Source organism: Dermochelys coriacea, chromosome 24, assembly GCF_009764565.3.
Source record: "Dermochelys coriacea isolate rDerCor1 chromosome 24, rDerCor1.pri.v4, whole genome shotgun sequence".
NCBI lineage: Eukaryota > Metazoa > Chordata > Testudines > Dermochelyidae > Dermochelys > Dermochelys coriacea.
The window spans coordinates 8,490,283-8,506,764 of record NC_050091.1 but is presented as its reverse complement, the minus strand read 5'-3'; the positions used below and the strand labels follow the sequence as shown (position 1 = coordinate 8,506,764).

The window sequence follows — 16,482 nt, the reverse complement described above, 5'->3', positions numbered from 1 at the left end:
TCTTTCCCTGTGTTATGTCCTTGATGTCTGATCTCAAAAGCCCAGATCTGGTTATGACTGGCCTGTCCCCCAACCAGCCCCTCCTGTCTGCTTTTCCTTTGTTGTTTAAATCTCTTGTGCTGCCTGAATTTGTCAGCAGAGTTTTCTCTGCTTCAGTGACTCCTAGGATCGGACAGAGCTGGAGTGAATACACACATAGCTCTGGAAGCTTGATCTAATTGCAGCTTTGGTTGCCAAATCTAAATAAGGGTGCACTTCAGACACACGTGCCTTTTCCCTGTCTCTTTTAGGAAAAGCCAGGACTGGCATGTCCTGCAAAATGCTCTCCCAAGCGTGCAAGCCTGGACTCAGCGATGGAGTGCCAATCTGGGCCCCCTTGATTTCTGATTGTCTACCCTAGCTACAGGGAGTTGCAGTCCCTTTTCTCCATTGTTGAGAGAGAGGCTCGCCAGTCAGCATACAACAAACCGCTCCAAGCCCGTAATTCCTAGGCTGTTTTGAACTAGTCTTCGCTGCTTTCTATTGTCCAGTCCATTGGTCCCTGCTATTTTCTCGCTGCTAAACTGTACTCCTCCTAGCACGTTGGACCCAAGCCTGAGTAATTACAGGGCGAGGTATCTGGGGGAAGCAATGTCAGGGGCCCGGAAAGGAGGTATATGGCACCTGGCTCTAGGCTGTGGATTTATGCAGCACCCTTTAAATTCCAGATGCGTCCAAATCACATTACAAATTCATGGGGAGCCATCAGTGTTGAAAGGGTTAATTCAAGCGTTTCTGTCCTTCCCAGACTCCTGCACGCTCTCCTCCTTTCTCCTTCCATCCACTGGCTCCAGCTGTCGACCTTGGCTTCTCCTCCCACAGCTCCTTCCCCAGCATCACCCTTCCTGTGGCCCCCCTGCCTCCTGAAATCCTTATCCAGGCTTCTGCTTCCTTCTTAACTACCACAGCTCCCCAAAGCGTGGTCTTCTGGAGTCCCGGCACATGCCGATCGACCACAGCTCTTGCACGTACAAAGACCTGCAGCTCTACCGCCGAGCCTGCTGGTTCGTTCTAGGATCCAGTTCCAAACTGCCCTCTGTTTTTATGGATTCACACAGACCTAGTGTAGGGGTGTCTCACTCTCTCACCTTCAGCTTCTCTGGCCGTCTGCTACAGCTTCACGAGTCCGCTCCTCCTCAGCTCCTGCCATTTGGGACAGGCTTTTGGTATCTCACTGCCTCCTTGAATCTCTCTCTTAATCTGAGCTGAAGCTGAGCCCCTTCCCCTCCCTTGTCTGTACCTCTTAATGTCTGTCTCCCCTCTAATTTAGTCTTGTACAATGGCAGAAGAGGGGGTGGGTTCTGGAACCAGTTTGGATTGAAGATGCACTGCAGAGTGAAATTCCTAACAGACCGCTCTGGCTTACATTGAACGGGGCTCTTCCATCTGTTGTTTTATTTACGCTTTTGAGAAGCAGAAAAAGGCACTTTTATTCCATGCTTTGTGTTCTCCTAGCAGCCATCGGAAAGCAAGTCAGTACAAGCAGCAGCCGCCCACGGGATACAAGTCACTGAACCAGTGCTGCAGTGCCGATGCAATCGACATACCCTGCCCTCGCTAAGCATTGCCCTCCAAGCAACCTGGCTGGGTGGCTGGATTTGGGCTGGTCTGGTTCACACTGACTGTTGCATATTAATGTATATTGCAGGCTAGGGTTCTTTTCCTGGCTCTGTTGAGTGACCTTGGGCAAATCTCTGTGCCTCAGTTTCCCCTCTTACCCCTGTGTGTCTTTTCCATTTAGCTCATACGCTCTTTGGGCATGAATTCTGTTACCATGGTTTGGGTACAGAGCTATTGAGGCACCTAGTGGCAGTAACAAACAGGGCCTTTTCTCAATCCAACCTTATGAGTTTATACAACATCTTGTGCCATGGGGCCCTGATCTCAGCTGGCCTCAGGCCAGGGGTGGCCAACCTGTGCTCCAGAGCCCCATGCGGCTCTTCAGAAGTTAACATGCGGCTCCTTGTATAGGCACCGACTCTGGGACTGGAGCTACAGGCGCCAACTTTCCAATGTGCTGGGAGGTGCTCACTGCTCGACCCCTGGCTTTGCCACAAGCCCTGCCCCACTCCACTCCACCCCTTCCCACCCCCTCTCCTGAGCCTGCCCGTGCCCTCACTCCTCCCCCCTCCAGAGCCTCCTGCATGCTGCGAAACAGCTGAGTGATTGGGAGGAAGGGGGAGGCGCGGATTGGCAGGGCTACCAGTGGGCAGGAGGCACTGGGGGGACTGCTGATGTATAACTGTGGCTCTTTGGCAATGTACATTGGTAAATTCTGGCTCCTTCTCAGTCTCAGGTTGGCCACCCCTGCTCTAGGCGCTACCAGGATACTAACCTTTGCTTGCCTGTGCTGGGTTGGAAAACAGTTTAAAAACAGCCCCCTCTTTGTAAAATCAAAACTTGTGCCAGGCCTAATTCAACCACGCACCCACCGCTTCTTTATACTGTATGTTGGGCTTGGTTAGATGTTCACAGGTTTTCCCAGGGCTAGGAATAGAGCCGGGAGGGAAGGGGACATGTGGCCAGTGTGTTGCTCTTGTACAACCTAGTGAAGTCGGTGGCAGCAGGAGGTGCCGCGCGATGGACACTCACGTGACCTGTACTTGCTTTTCTCCCCCACCCCCCAGGTGTGCACGACCTGTCCCATGATGATGCCCAATCCCTGCAGCTTTAACGCTCATCAACGGATGCACAAAAACCGACCCCCTCACGTGTGCCCCGAGTGCGGCGGGAACTTCCTCTTGGCGAACTTCGAGGCCCACCTGAAGGAGGCCTGCCTGCATTTCTCCAGGAGGGTGGGATACAGGTACGACGCTGCAGCTCTGCCGTGCTTTCAGCTTCTTATTACGCAACACTAGGAGCTACGCGGGTCTCAACTTTGGCAGCATAAACCGGTATTGGGGGGCTTGTGATCACCCTGGCCTTCCCGCAGGGCTGGGGATGGGTCCTGACTCAGTCCTAGCTAGGTAGGAGTAGCCTGGAGGGGTCCCAGTCAGGTTAAGTTGAGAAACACCGGGCTTGATGACACAGGCTTTGGGTGGCAGATGCCGCAGGGAAAGGTTTCCGTGCAGATTCTTTCTGCTTGGCTAGGTCACTGGTGCAAAGTGGAGGATGAACTGTCAGCTTTGCTCCCTTCTTCTGGCTGTCATCCGTTCAACTGCTGATGAAGAATTTTCCTGTTGCTGTAAGAAGGGGCAAGAGCTCCTAGGTCAGCAGTTCAAATCCATCCCTGGTTGGCTGCAACTGAGCCATGTGATGGCTGGTGGCCATGTGAAATTAGGGGGCTTGGGGTGATGGGGTGAGGCTCATCCCAGTTCTTTCTGGGCAGATGTCCCCAGCCTGCCCCACGATCACAGCTGGCACAAATTGGCCCCTGGGATTATCAATCTCAGAGGCCAAGGAGTGAATGGTGATGGAGCCTGGCCCTTCTGGGTCAGGGCTGAGACACCACGGCAGGCCGACTGTTGGCAGGAATCTGACTCATCCCGTGGTGCATCTGGCCTGTTAATAAAGAGGCCTTCTGGATCCAGGATTGCCAGCCGGTCTCCTGTTGCCAGCAGCTAGGAGAGGAAGGATGCTCCAGCAGTTAGGACTCTAGCCCTACACATGGGAGATCTGTTCAGTTCCCTGTTCTGCCACAAATACCCTTGTGTGACCTTGGCCAAGGCAGCCTCTGTGGCCTATCTGTACAATATGGTGAATAGCCCTGGCCTGCCTTGCCTTGCAGGGGTGTTCTGAGGGTAGACTGCAAGTTTAAAACAAACATAAGGAAGAATTTCTTCACACAATGCATAGTTAACCTATGGAACTCATTGCAGGGGGATGTTACGAAGGCAAAAATATGACTGACTGGGTTCAAAAAAGAACTAGATAAGTTCCTGGAGGATAGTCCATCAACGGCTGTTAGCCAAGGTGGTCAGGGATGCAACCCCCTGCCCTGGCTGTTCCTAAACCTTCAACTGCCAGAAGCTGGGACTGGACAACAGGGGATGAATCACTTGATAATTGCCCTGTACTGTTCATTGACTTCGAAGCATCTGGTCCTGGTCACTGTTGGAAACGGGATGCTGGGCTAGATGGACACTTGATCTGACCCAGTCAGGCCGTTCTTAAAAATACATTTCAGATTGTGAAGCGGTTTGAGGAAAGCACTATCTGAGAAATAGGTGGTATATTTATTCCATGCACATTAGTCATCTTCAGCAGAACTCGGAACTGGTGCTGTTTCCTGCTCTCTCCCTCTTTGAACAGCTTCCTGTACCTTGCAGGAAGGATCCAAAACGCTATAGTGAGTCAGCCCATTCCTGGGCAGTAACGCAGGCTCTCTGGGGCAGAGATCTCCCAGCGGAGAACTGCAGCTGGCTGCAGACAAGCAGCTTGTGGGAACCTCCCTGTATTCGGCCAATCGTTTCCACATAGAAATCTGTTTGACTGCTTTTGAGTTGAAAGTCTCTCTCTGCCTATAGGGCCACGTGTCTCATTCCCAGCAGGGCTGATTTTGATTCCCGCTCCCCTCCGCCCCTGTGTATCTCTTCGGGTTCCTCTCTAAACACTGTGATCAGATAGGAATGCATTAGCTGACTATACTGTGTAGCTGTCCCCCATGCTCTTACTCTGTTAACCATTAGACAGTGACCCCCACTGAAGGGCTAAAATCCAGGGCCGGGGGAGAGGTGGACCAAAGAGCAGCAGATGCACTTGCCTCTAGAAAGTGGCAAACGAATTCTACCTGGGCACATTCCACTAAGCCTGCTTTGAACTCTGCCAGCACACAGCCAGCGTGGGCCGTCTTTGCTCACTGGTGCCAGAGGGTGTGGGGGGAAGTCCCTGACCTAATCCTACCACCTTACCATGTGTTCTTGCCTCCAGGTGCCCCAGTTGCGCCGTGGTATTCGGAGGGGTGAATTCCATTAAGTCCCACATCCAGACCTCACACTGCGAGGTTTTCCACAAGTGCCCGATCTGCCCCATGGCGTTCAAGTCGGCCCCCAGCGCCCACGCTCATATCTACACGCAGCACCCGGGGTTCAGCAATCAGCAGTCCAAGTAAGTAACCTCAGCCGGGTACCACCACGAGCTGGGATCTGGGGAGCAAACCCCGGCTCCCACCTGGTCAATAGCTGGAGGGGGAAACGTCTGAGGAAAACTCTGGTGCTCCGGGAGGGAGTGGAGGAAAGACCGTTCCTCAATAAGTACGGTAGCTAGTTGCTAGGAGCACTGTGCTGTTCAGGCCGCCATCTGCCAGACGGGAGGGAAAACCAGAGGCCCCGACAATTTGTCATTAAAGAGCCCACGGTGTGTTTTGCAAAACTAGATGGTGCTCAGCCTGATCTGGAGAGCAGCAGCGGCTCTTGAGTTTACAGCCAGGACTCCTGGGTTCTGTTTCTACCCCTAAGATCAGGTCCACACTCAAAAGTTAGATAAACCCAGCTACAGTGTTCAGGGGTGTGAAAAATCCACATTACTGAGCTACATAGTTAAGCTGACCTGACCCCAGTGTAGACAGTGCGACAGCAATGGAAGAATTCTTCCGTCTACCTAGCTACCACCTCTCTGGGATGCAGATTAACTGCAAGTCCTCCCGTCACTGTAGGGAGGGTCTACACTGAAGCACTGTGTTAGGGGGCTTATTCCTTCACCCACTTACTTCCCTGGTCCTTCTCACATGAACAGAGAGCAACAATGCCCAAAGTCCAAAGGTGCAAACAATTCAGTGTTTATTGGTGTTAACTTCCAGCAAGCATGATTCCAGTTTCCTTCCTTAGTGTCCCCCCTCCCAGCTCTGACACCACAGAGCCTTACCTGTGTCCCTGTTCCCATTTCCCCCCCTTAGCAAAACATGATTCCAGTTTCTTCCCCCATTCCCTGTTCCCATTTCCCCCCTCACTTCCTGATTCCTGACTGACATCACCTCTCCTACTATAGCAGACTATATAGTAAAACTTGAGTTCTGCTTAGCTATACCTTAACCAATCCTAATATATTGTAACATGATTATTTAACCAATTATATCCCACCACCTTAATTAGTTTACACCCAGCAAAATTAATTATACAGCAGACAGAAACAATCACAGAACCAGACAGATTATACAGACAAACAATGGGGAAATGGGGACTACAGTTTTAGAACAACAAAGAAATGGGGATTTCACATCCCAGCTGTTGATAAATGAGTTCTTGCCAGACAGGATGCTATCAAACTAAGTTTCCTTTTACATCTTCTGGGCACTTCCCTTTCTCTGGAGGCGACAGGCATTATCAGGACAGGATTATATTCCGAACAGCCCAATAGCACCTTATTTCAATGTGACTAGTTTGGCATGTGAGGAGGTGACCGGTCGCTTCCCAGCTTATGGCTGCCCCTGCTACTTAGCCAAAGGCCTTAGCCTAAGAACAAGGCCTCAGACTGTCCTAGTGAGACAAGGCCCTTACACCAGCAGACAGTGATTTTGATTTTCTTTTATACCTCTAGAACTAGCTAAGTGATAAGAATACACCTAAATTAGAGTATAGGCCTTTACAGACAGGCCTAAATATCTATCTCCTAACACACTGTGGTGATGCTGTACTGTTTCAAGTGTAGACAAGCCCAAGTCACTTGCGGGTGGCCCAAGGCAGCCACTCAACTTTATCTTTTTTGTGGCTCTGTCTGTAAAATGGGTCTAAATACGTCAGGGCTTGGGGGTTGAGTGGTAACGAGGGGAAAGTGCTTTGAGATCCTTGGATGAAAGGTGCTGGATAAGAGCTCTTTAGAGAGTCTCTCTCCCTACCCAGCACTCTGCTGCCCTCCATCAGAGGAGCTAAAAATAATCGGAAACTTTCCTCAGGGTAGCTCAGTTGGATCTCTGCTTCCCTTTGGAAGCACACAGTGTCCGGTATCCTCCAGTGTGCTGCTGAGATTAGGGAAGCAACTCAAGAGATTGAATTATCTTTAATGAGCAGCGTGGCCTGGTGGGCAGGATGTTGGCCCAGGACTTGGAGACCCAAGTTCTATCCCCACCTCTGCCACTGAGCAGCTGGGTGACCTTGGGCAAGTCACTTCCGCTCTGACTCTGTCTTAGATTGTCGGCCCTTTGGGACAGGCACTGTCTATACAGCACCTAGCATTATGGGGCCCTGATCTCAGCTGGCCCTTGGTATGTAAATAATATTCCTTGGGGGGCTTTCATATTTGAACCAAATTCAGAGAAACTTGCATTGATTATTTCTAACCTGCCCCTCCTCTTCTTCCCGCCCCCCCACCCCCCCGATTTTCAGGATGATTTACAAATGTGCAATGTGTGACACAGTCTTTACCCACAAGCCCCTGCTCTCCTCTCACTTTGACCAACACCTGCTCAACCAGAGGGTCAGCGTTTTTAAGTGTCCTGACTGCCCGCTGCTCTTTGCCCAGAAACGCACCATGCTGGAACATCTGAAGGTGAGTCAGGCACTAGGGCCCTGTTTACTAGAGAGGTGGGTGAGATCTGAGTAGGAACCCCACGAGCGCTATTCCCTGACTCCGTGTCCTTGAGCAAGTCACTCCCTCCCTGTGCCTCAGTTTCCCCACCTGTAAAGCAGGGATGATCCTAACCATGTTGCGGAGCTGTCACAATGCTGTTGTTCACTGAAACCCCAGCTTTTCACAGGCCTAGCCTGGACGTTCTCCACCTGGCAGCAGTCTGGCAGGGCAGTGTGTTGGTGCCCGGATGTATTCAGCTCTCTTTAGCATGACGCTACCTGCACTGGGATTGGCCTGTGAACCAGCTCAGGCCTGTATCTATATGCTGGTCCCTAGAGGCCTGTGTCAGTGGTTTTAGTATTTGTCAGGCTAGCCCTTTCCAGTATGTCCATAGATGATTAGTTCTTTGGGACAAGGACCTGCCTCTTCATTGTCTGTACATGTCTGTTTAGCACAGGGGTGCCCTGATCAGGGCCACCGAGTGCTACTGCCATCTCCTGCGGTGCTAGGAACACTCTCACTCTCGCTGACTTGTCCACCTCTTGCCTTTCCCCATCCCAGAGCCCAGCGACATCTCTGCCGGCTTGTGTGGGGCTAATGGGAGTCTGTCTCCCAGATGCAAGCTGGTGGCCTTGGAGAGGACGGACAGGTTTTCCCCCTTCCCCTCCAGCATGGCAGAGTTGGGGGAAGATGGCTTGCCTTCCCCCCCGGGATCACTGCATGGCATGGGCTGCTGCTCGAACCCGGATCCTAGCCTTGTCAGGCTGACGCCCTGTCTGTGTCTTGCAGAATACTCACCAGCCACAGAAACCCAAGGAGGGTCTCGCCAAGAAGCCAGTCACCTTGCTCACCCCCAAGGAGGAGCCCGTGGAAGCCCCGGTCTCCAAGATATCCGAGTCGTCATCCTCGTCCTCTGAGGAAGACGAGCCGCCCAGCTCCCCAGAGCTGCGCAAGGCAAAGCGGACCCGCTTTCAGCGCAAGACGGATGCGAGCAAGTCGAAAAGCAGCGGCTGGACGTGCGGGATGTGTCACTCCTGGTTCCCGGAGAGGGACGAGTATGTGTCGCACATGAAGAAGGATCACGGGAAGGTGAGAAGGAATCCCAGGGCGATTGCTGGCCCAACGGGAGGGGAGCTGGTGGAGTTTATCCTCTGGGAACCTGGCCCTGTTGAAACACTGAGGTGGTGGGGAAGGTAGTGTTTTGTATATTGTACAGAGCAGAGGCCTGCAGACTGGGATTCCAGGCTGTGTTGTCTAATGGTTACAGCAGGAGAGTTGGGTCTTCTGGTTCTGTTCCTGACTTGCTGTGTCACCTTGGCAAGCAGTCTCTGTGCCTCAGTTTCCCCACCCAATAAAAACCCCATGCAATGAGAGAAGGGGTCATCTTGAGAATGAGTTGACCCAATGGCAGGGCATGTGGCATGACCTGTTCTCTTGTTTCTTCCAGTCAGTGAAGAAGTTCCCGTGTCGTCTGTGCGAGCGTTCATTTTGCTCTGCCCCCAGCCTCCGGAGACATGTGCGAGTGAATCACGAGGGGATCAAGCGAGTCTATCCCTGCCGGTACCGAGCAGCCTCCATGCCTTGTGGTTTCAAGGGGTGAAAGCGATTTAGCTCACCCCTCCCTTCCATCTGAAGCTCGGGGTGGGAGGTGTTCATGCAATCTGCAAGACTTTCAGAGCTGGGGGAGGTGGGGAGCTCAGACTCCTGGGGATCTAGTCTCAGCTCCAGAAGGGATCGGATTGGGAGCACTGGGTGGGTCAGACTCCTGAGTTTCCTGCCCTGCTGTTGGGGAGAGAGTGTGCTGTAGTGGTTAGAACAGGGGACTAGGAGTCGGGACTCCTGGGTTCTAGGCCTGGTTCTGGCACTGCCTTACTGTGTGACCTCTGGGTAGGTAACATCAGCTCTCCAAGCCAGTTTCCCTGTGGGAAGTGGGCTTGATGCCTGCAGAGCGCTTTGAGATGGAAGTAGTAGACCAGGTCTAGGGATCGTCTGTTGTTTACCTCCACCTCCAGTGGGTGAGGTGCCGGGGGAGCCTCATTCCCTCTCTGGCTCTGGTCCCTCCCAGGTACTGCACCGAAGGCAAACGCACCTTCAGCAGCCGGCTGATCCTGGAGAAGCACATTCAGGTGCGGCACGGGATAAAGGTGACCGACCAGACCAAGAGCCAAGAGGTCGTCATTGCCCGGATGGGACCCGGAAGCTTGCAGGTATAGGGTTGATGACTGCAAGGATGGACGCTCGCAGCTATGAGAGAATGGGGGCAGAGGGGTTAAAATAACTTACAACCAATGCAGCCACTTCTCGGGGGGAGCATGGCTGCCATTAGAACAACCCACAGCAACATAGTGCAATAGGTCAGGGCAGGAAGCAAAGAAACTTGTCTCCAGGGGGTTTTTACAGAGGTAGAAGGTCGCTGAGCACTAGCGGGATAGCTATGGGACTTCTCCCTCAGCACCGTTCCCACTAGTGCATGAATCCTGGCCCGGCCCCAGCTGAATTGCCAGCACCGCTTTGTGCGGCGCCCTGGCTTTTGGCTGGTGGTTTGCTGTCTGACTAGCCGGCTTGAAAGGCCGGCGGCAGCAGGGAAGCCGCGTTTCAGAGTGGAGGCTGTGCAGTGAGTGTATCTAGGCCAAGGAGTGGATGCGGGCGGGGCTGAGTCCGCTGCCAGGGCTGGCTGATCCTGTGTTGGGATTTTCATCCAGCCAGAGATCTTGCGGTTAGAAGGGAGCCAAAGGATCATCTTGTCTGAGCTCCTTGGAGCTGCTCTGTCCCCCGCCGCGTGGCATGGGAGGGCCGTGTTCATTGCGTAGGGCAGGCCTTTGTCTGGCACAGCCAGTTTAAGCACACAGGGCCCAGGCCCTGCCCAGCATTAGGGGGTCAAGCCTCTCCAAACTCCTCCCCCCAGGTGTCCAGCAGGAAGCGGAAACTCTCCTCGGACGAGGGCGATTCGTGTAGCGAGGAGCCGGACAGCACCACGCCGCCTTCCAAGAACCCCAAGGTGGACCGCAAAGCCCCCTTCCGCTGCCGCAAGTGCGGCTACGTGGCCTGCAGCGCAGCCGAGTTCCAGGAGCACATCCCCCAGCACAGGACAGACGAGAGCTCCCACCAGTGCCGGGAGTGCGGCCTTTGCTTCACCTCCCAGGTCTCTCTCAACCGCCACCGCTTCATCACCCACAAGAAGAAGAAGGGGGCGGGGGACGTGGAGGAGCCCAGCCCCCGCAGCGGCCATGAGGGAGGGGCCCAGCGCTCAGCTGATGGTAAACTCGTGTGCAAGGTGTGCGGGAAGTGCTTTGACACCCAGCTCAACCTGAAGACGCACTTCCGCACCCATGGCATGGCCTTCATCAGAGCCAGGCAGAACGTGAGCCCCGAGAACTAGGCGCGATGGAGTGGGCAGTGTGTGTATATAATCTCTGCACAGAGCTCGTAGGGCTGGCTCCCAGCTGGGCCTCCCCTCTCTGTGCACCGTTTCAGTACGTAGGTTGGATATGTAAGCTGTGAAGAGAAACGAGATCCTTATTTATAAACCTAGAGGAACGTCAGACAGATCTGCTCTCTGGCTTCTCTCGGTTAGTGGCCCGGCTGAGCCCAATGCGAGGTGGGGAATTGGGCTGGTTTACAGTGTAGGGAAGCAACAGGTCTAGCCTAGCTCTGAGACTTCGTGGGCAAGCAAATGGTTCGTATGCTGCTCTGAATGATAACAAGGGATGCGGCCCGCTCTGTACGTGAGCAAGTGTTCAGATTGTCAAGGGCGGTGGCTTCCCCTCATTGGAACAGGGAAGTTAGTCGTCCCTACCCAGCGTGCTCTGTAGCCCAGGGCGCTGTCTCCCAGCTCAAGGGCAGGGCTCCGGTGCCAGGATGTCGCACCTTTCCTGAGGCCCATTTCTGTTCTTTCTGGTGGGAGCTTCCCCTGCTTACTGGGAGCATACTTCTGCCGCATTTGGACTTGTCCGAAGGGAGTCCTTTCTCTCCAGGAGAGCTGATGTGGGGGAAGCCCCCAGCCGCTGCCCAGGATAGGGAACTGGCTGGGATGTTCACAGCAGGATCCAACTCTTTTTTTTTTTTGGGGGGGTGGGGGTAATGTTGCTTATTTTGTATTTTCATCTGGAGCTCCGGGAAGCAATCTTGACCTGACTCTCGGGTAGTTGTCTGGTATCTTAACTGACAGCATCGATCTGAGATTTCGTGGTTTGTTCACTAACCATATTCACCCACTGAATGCATGTGTCATGAATCCTCTTCACAGGTTCACTTGCACTAACATAATGCGATTCTGGGTTTTGTACTAACTGAAATATCTGTGCAGGGTTGACGGCTGCAGGTGGCCTGGATTTAAATAGAAACATTTGGCTATTAAGCTGCAGGTGACAAGCAGAGCTGCACAACTCTGTGTGTGTGTGTGTGTGTGTGTGTGTGTGTGTCTTGAAAATGAAAGCAATAACCTCAGGAAGTGAGGTCTGGCAGGGAAATGGACCGAGAGCCAGGGCAGTGCAGTTAACCCTGCATGTACTATATAAAGGGTGTCTGAGAAGCCAGAAACAGTTTAGTTTGATCCTTGCCTACCTCCCAAGGCCATCCCTCGAAACCACAGAGGGGTGATTCGTCCTGATTAAGTTTTCCCCCACCCCCTTGCTAGCGTTTGTAATGGTCTCTGCTTGTGAGCTCTTCTCTCTTTACCAAAAAATGAACCAAGTTATCGGCAAATCTCTTTACAGCCGTGAGGGTCAAAGAACAGTTGATCAAAACCAGAGATTTTTGTTGCAGGTGGGGATTTTACTTTGGGGCGGGGGGAGAGAATCAGCATCCAAAAGGATGTACCCGGACCCCCTTTCCCCCAGGTCCTATTGGTTGAGAGCTGGGCTTTAATCTCATCTGTGGGATGAGGTGGAATCCATGGGCCCCTCATCTCTGCTGCTGCTTGGAAATGCTGTTTGCCCAGGCTGAGTAGTGAAGAAGCAGAAGGATCTGGCAACAGAAGAGGGTAGCAACCCCATTTCCTTGCTTGGGGCTGTCAGGAGAGCTTGGATCTTGAATCCAAGGGAGTTGAGAATAGTCTGTTCAAAGCACCTCTGCCAGGGTTTTCCAACCTACCACATCCTTAAAGTCCCAGCTGGTTGTAAATAACCAGGGTAATTTAGAGGGTAAGAGATCATGCTTTGTTAGAAGCACAAGGGGAAACCAAACCCTCCTTTTAAAAAAAAAAAAAAATTATGCAGAATTCAGTTCTTAGACTAACTTAGATGCTTTCATTTCCCACCCATACGCGCACACAGGCCCGTTGGCTGCAGCAGTGGGCTCTGCCTGTTGTTCTGGCACACACTTAAATCATGGGAGCTGGCATTGCAACCTCTGCAGGGCCGTGATCCAAGATCCACAGGAAAAACCCCACCCCAGGCCATGTTCATTGATCAGAGCAAGCACTGCCCTGAAACTCACCCTTTGGGTTCAGCTTTCATCTCCCCCCCCGCTCCACTTCAGGTTCTGGGTCCCTCATCTGCCAGTGCAGCACTTGCCACCTCACCGATAGCACATTCCTATACTACATGACCAAGATCACAGCCAAGTTAAGGGCTTGGAAGCATTGTAATAGCAGTTTTGGACCGTCAGTATTGCAGCAGCATCCACAAGAATTTTCAAAATTTGTGCAAATGGCTGCATCCCTAAATCATGTTTGGAAAAACAATTTCGACTTGTTTCGTTTGTTGCTTTGGCTTCTGTGCTTCAATTAAGGTGTTGTGTGAGTAATTATTTTGGTAACTTAACTTTGGGGTTTTTTTTAATGGTGAATAACTCTTAAACTGTAAAAAGTTCTGTAACATACACTAAAAAAAAAAAAACTACTGTCGTGATTTATTTTTTCTTGTTTTGGAAAAAGGATTTGCTGTTTTTAAGTTCAGTGGGATAAACTTTCTTCCCCCTCCGAAGATGGTTTGGTTGAAAGGAACAAATGCGGTGGTGGTTTTTTTTTAATTCATAGTAAACAATTTTTTTGGATCCAATTGCATGTTTATGCAGCAGCATGTGGGTTTTTTTTAAAAACCTCGAACCTTTTACTGTATAAAACTGCAATCCAATATTCCCAAGGCTTGTTGTTACAACCTGCTTTCCATCATGGTCTGCAGTGGAGTGGTAACTATATTTTTAAGCCATTAAGTTCCACTAGCAAGAGTAACCAAGCTGAAATGAAGGTAACTACATATTTTAAATTTCCTCCCAGTTTTTTGCTTTGTCTTAACTGTTTCTTCTCCCCCCCCCCCCCCGAAAAACCCTACACTTTTAAAAAAAAATGTATTAGCTTGGAGCTGTGAAAGTGTAAATGCTGTTCAATAATATAGACGAACCTAAAGTTTCTACAGTTTTAGAGAAGAAGAAGAACAAATTGCTTTGTAATCTTTGGTGATTTTATTTCCCATGCACTTCAGTGCCTTTAGATTGACTTCTGTTTTAAAAAAAAAAGTGAGACGGCATTTTGTTTTTAGAGGGGGTTTGTGAACTGATGATTATGCTACATTAAAAATATGGGCACTGCAAAAGGCTCTCAGGTATTCTTTATTCTTGTAGTAATAATGCAATTAAAACTTTTAGTGGTTTAACTTCTGCTGTACATTTGTGTTAATTAAATGGTTGCCACAGTTTAACTAGAGACAGTCATGTTCAATGGAGTTTGTTTGGGGGCCTGGTTCTGCAGCCGGTTCTAGGCTGGGTCGAAATGTGGTTATACCCCTGTCTGGTGTGTGTCACAGGGCCTGAGTACCAAATGGCTCACAGCCAAAGTGGCTTGGTTTGTGTTGTATTAAGGCATAGAGTGGGGAGCAGTCTTACCTCCTTAACATCCCTCCAGGTTCTTTCATAGTGAGTTATCTGATGGCAATACGGTAATCTTGCGAAGATTGTATTTGCCTGGCAATCGGGGTTTAAAAATTGCATCTTTTTGTATAGGCTGCAGGATCTCCCAGTGAGCAGCAGTATGATAAACGGAGGGATGAATTTGCCTGCAAAAAAGTAGGCGTGCTTTTTAAGGGCTAGTACAGCAGCTTGCTACAAAGGCCAACGTTCCCTCTATGCTACTACTGTTAAAATTGGATTTGAACTACTGGTGCATCGCCAGCTGCAGAGCAATTACGCTGACTTTTGACACCAGAGCAAGGCTCAGCTGAGCTGTTAAAGACTCTCTGCTTACAGGATTTTTTTTGAAACTTCCCCTTTAACCCAGGTATGTGGCATTTGCACTGTCTACATGTCCGAATGTAGTACATAAATGTGGTCCCAGAGGGACGGGACAGGTTGTGTATGAAGCTGGATAAAAGATGGTGCAGGTTCCTTTAGACAGCACTTTATTACCGGGAGGCGGAGGGAGATGTTGTCAGAACTATACAAGTTGCTGTCTTTGGTTTTTACAGCATAGACAAAACTAGAGGATTTATGCTGTCCAGGACTGAGCTGAGAAAGAGGCTCGTTAAAGTCCCTCTTTCAGACGCATAACGGGATAGGAAACTTGAACTGTTCTTTCAAGGAGATGGGTTTTCATTCTAATCAGGTGGCTAGATACTTCAAAGCAAACACTTGGGGAAGAAGCTCCCTGCAGTCTCAGCAAAGAGGAAATGATGAGATAAGAACAATGCTCCAGCCACAGCCATTTGTGTTTTAAAAGGCAGCAGTGTCCATTTCCCCGACACGGGCTTCAGCATAGGCACTTTTAGTGTCGGGGACTTGGAGCTCTTCCGTTACCAAACCGGCCCAGTTCTGCCATCCACTTGCTGTTGCCTTTGTTTGAAGGGAAAACTCATTCCACTATTTACCTAGGGTTTTAGGAGCATCTGAGTCTTCCAACTATTACTTACCTAGCACGGAGGTGTCCCCTCCACTCCCAGGTAGCTAAGGTAAAAACCACACCACATCAGCTGAACTTAACCTGCTCTTCCATCATTCCACTGATGAGTTTCCTGTGTCCTCTTGTGCCTGCCAAAATGGTGCACTTGATTACATGGCAGTTTTCCTTCAGTAGTAACTATTAAAGAAGAAGAATTGTAGGGTTTCAAGGAAATCTCCTTAAGGTAGCCAGGCAGCCTTCTAGTGCCTGCTGGCCTTGTCCAATAATGGTTGAGAAGGTTTGGCTCTACAGTTCCAGTGCAAAATGGGAGCCAATGAATACTGACACAGCGAGCAAGCCTCATTGATGTTAAAAATCTGCAGCTGTTTTTGAAAGCAGTACAGAGGTTAGTGTAGAAAATAAACCAATTTATTCTTTTTATACAGTTGAAGGAGATTTTTTTTTTTACCCTGCACAACAAGACCGAGAAGCTGGTCTTGTCCTGGTGAGTCCAAGCAGTAGGTGCTGGTTTCTGAGAAGAGATGCCCAATGCCTGCCGAGTTGTTCCTCGGTCAGGAGGACAGGCCGGCTTACCTGCCGCCTCCCCCGTGCACCCTAGAGCAGAAGGAAGACACAACGCTGGTGGGGGGGCTAAGACCTCAGAGGAAGAGGGCTCTCAACATGATCCAATCGTTGTCCTCCCACTGAGTTGCCTTAAATTAGTGGCTTCAATCGAGCCCTTCAGCAATGTATAATCCAGGAGCAAGGCTGCTTCATGCTGTTCCCCTTTGGGTCCTGCAGACATCTCTTCCCTCCTAGGTTCCCGGGTCAGAATTGGAGCAATAAAGTTGGCACGGCCATCAGAGTTTTTCCACGTAGTTCCCTGGGAACAGCCCTTCTTTCCCCCGTATCCTGCCTTGCCACCAGCCTGAGGGGTCTGAAAAGGAAAAGAGGACAGGCAGCAGTCACAGGCAGCTGTACCAATAGCTGGTCTCAAAAACATGATGGGGCAGCAGCTGCTGCCATGTTATGTTATACCAAGAGCTGGTGCTTGGCCCCATGCAAAGTACAGATAAAATGCTACCCAGACAGCCTGGGAGTGATTTACACTCACAACAGTGATCAGGCTGCGGTACAGCCTGGGGAGAGATTGCTGATAGTAGGCACCTCTAACCCTGTAGCGAAAGACA

General features: G+C 50.9%; 2 protein-coding genes across 4 annotated transcripts in view; one reads left to right on the top strand and one right to left on the bottom strand.

Moving 5' to 3' along the window:
* Positions 1–14,075, top strand: part of ZNF687 (zinc finger protein 687) — a 51,244-nt gene extending 37,169 nt beyond the window's left edge. For all 3 annotated transcript variants that reach the window (XM_043501810.1, XM_038382674.2, XM_043501809.1), the window contains 7 exons: positions 2,667–2,845; positions 4,909–5,085; positions 7,299–7,461; positions 8,272–8,571; positions 8,930–9,042; positions 9,548–9,689; positions 10,388–14,075. In XM_043501810.1, the coding sequence (XP_043357745.1) occupies positions 2,667–2,845; positions 4,909–5,085; positions 7,299–7,461; positions 8,272–8,571; positions 8,930–9,042; positions 9,548–9,689; positions 10,388–10,861 (1,548 nt within the window). In that variant the 3' untranslated portion in view covers positions 10,862–14,075. The remainder of the gene's footprint in view (positions 1–2,666; positions 2,846–4,908; positions 5,086–7,298; positions 7,462–8,271; positions 8,572–8,929; positions 9,043–9,547; positions 9,690–10,387) is intronic.
* Positions 14,076–15,703: 1,628 nt separating this feature from the next.
* Positions 15,704–16,482, bottom strand: part of LOC119847697 (unconventional myosin-Ie-like) — a 34,964-nt gene continuing 34,185 nt past the window's right edge. The window contains exon 29 of the mRNA XM_043501811.1: positions 15,704–16,229. Coding sequence (XP_043357746.1) covers positions 16,153–16,229 — 77 coding nt within the window. The 3' untranslated portion in view covers positions 15,704–16,152. The remainder of the gene's footprint in view (positions 16,230–16,482) is intronic.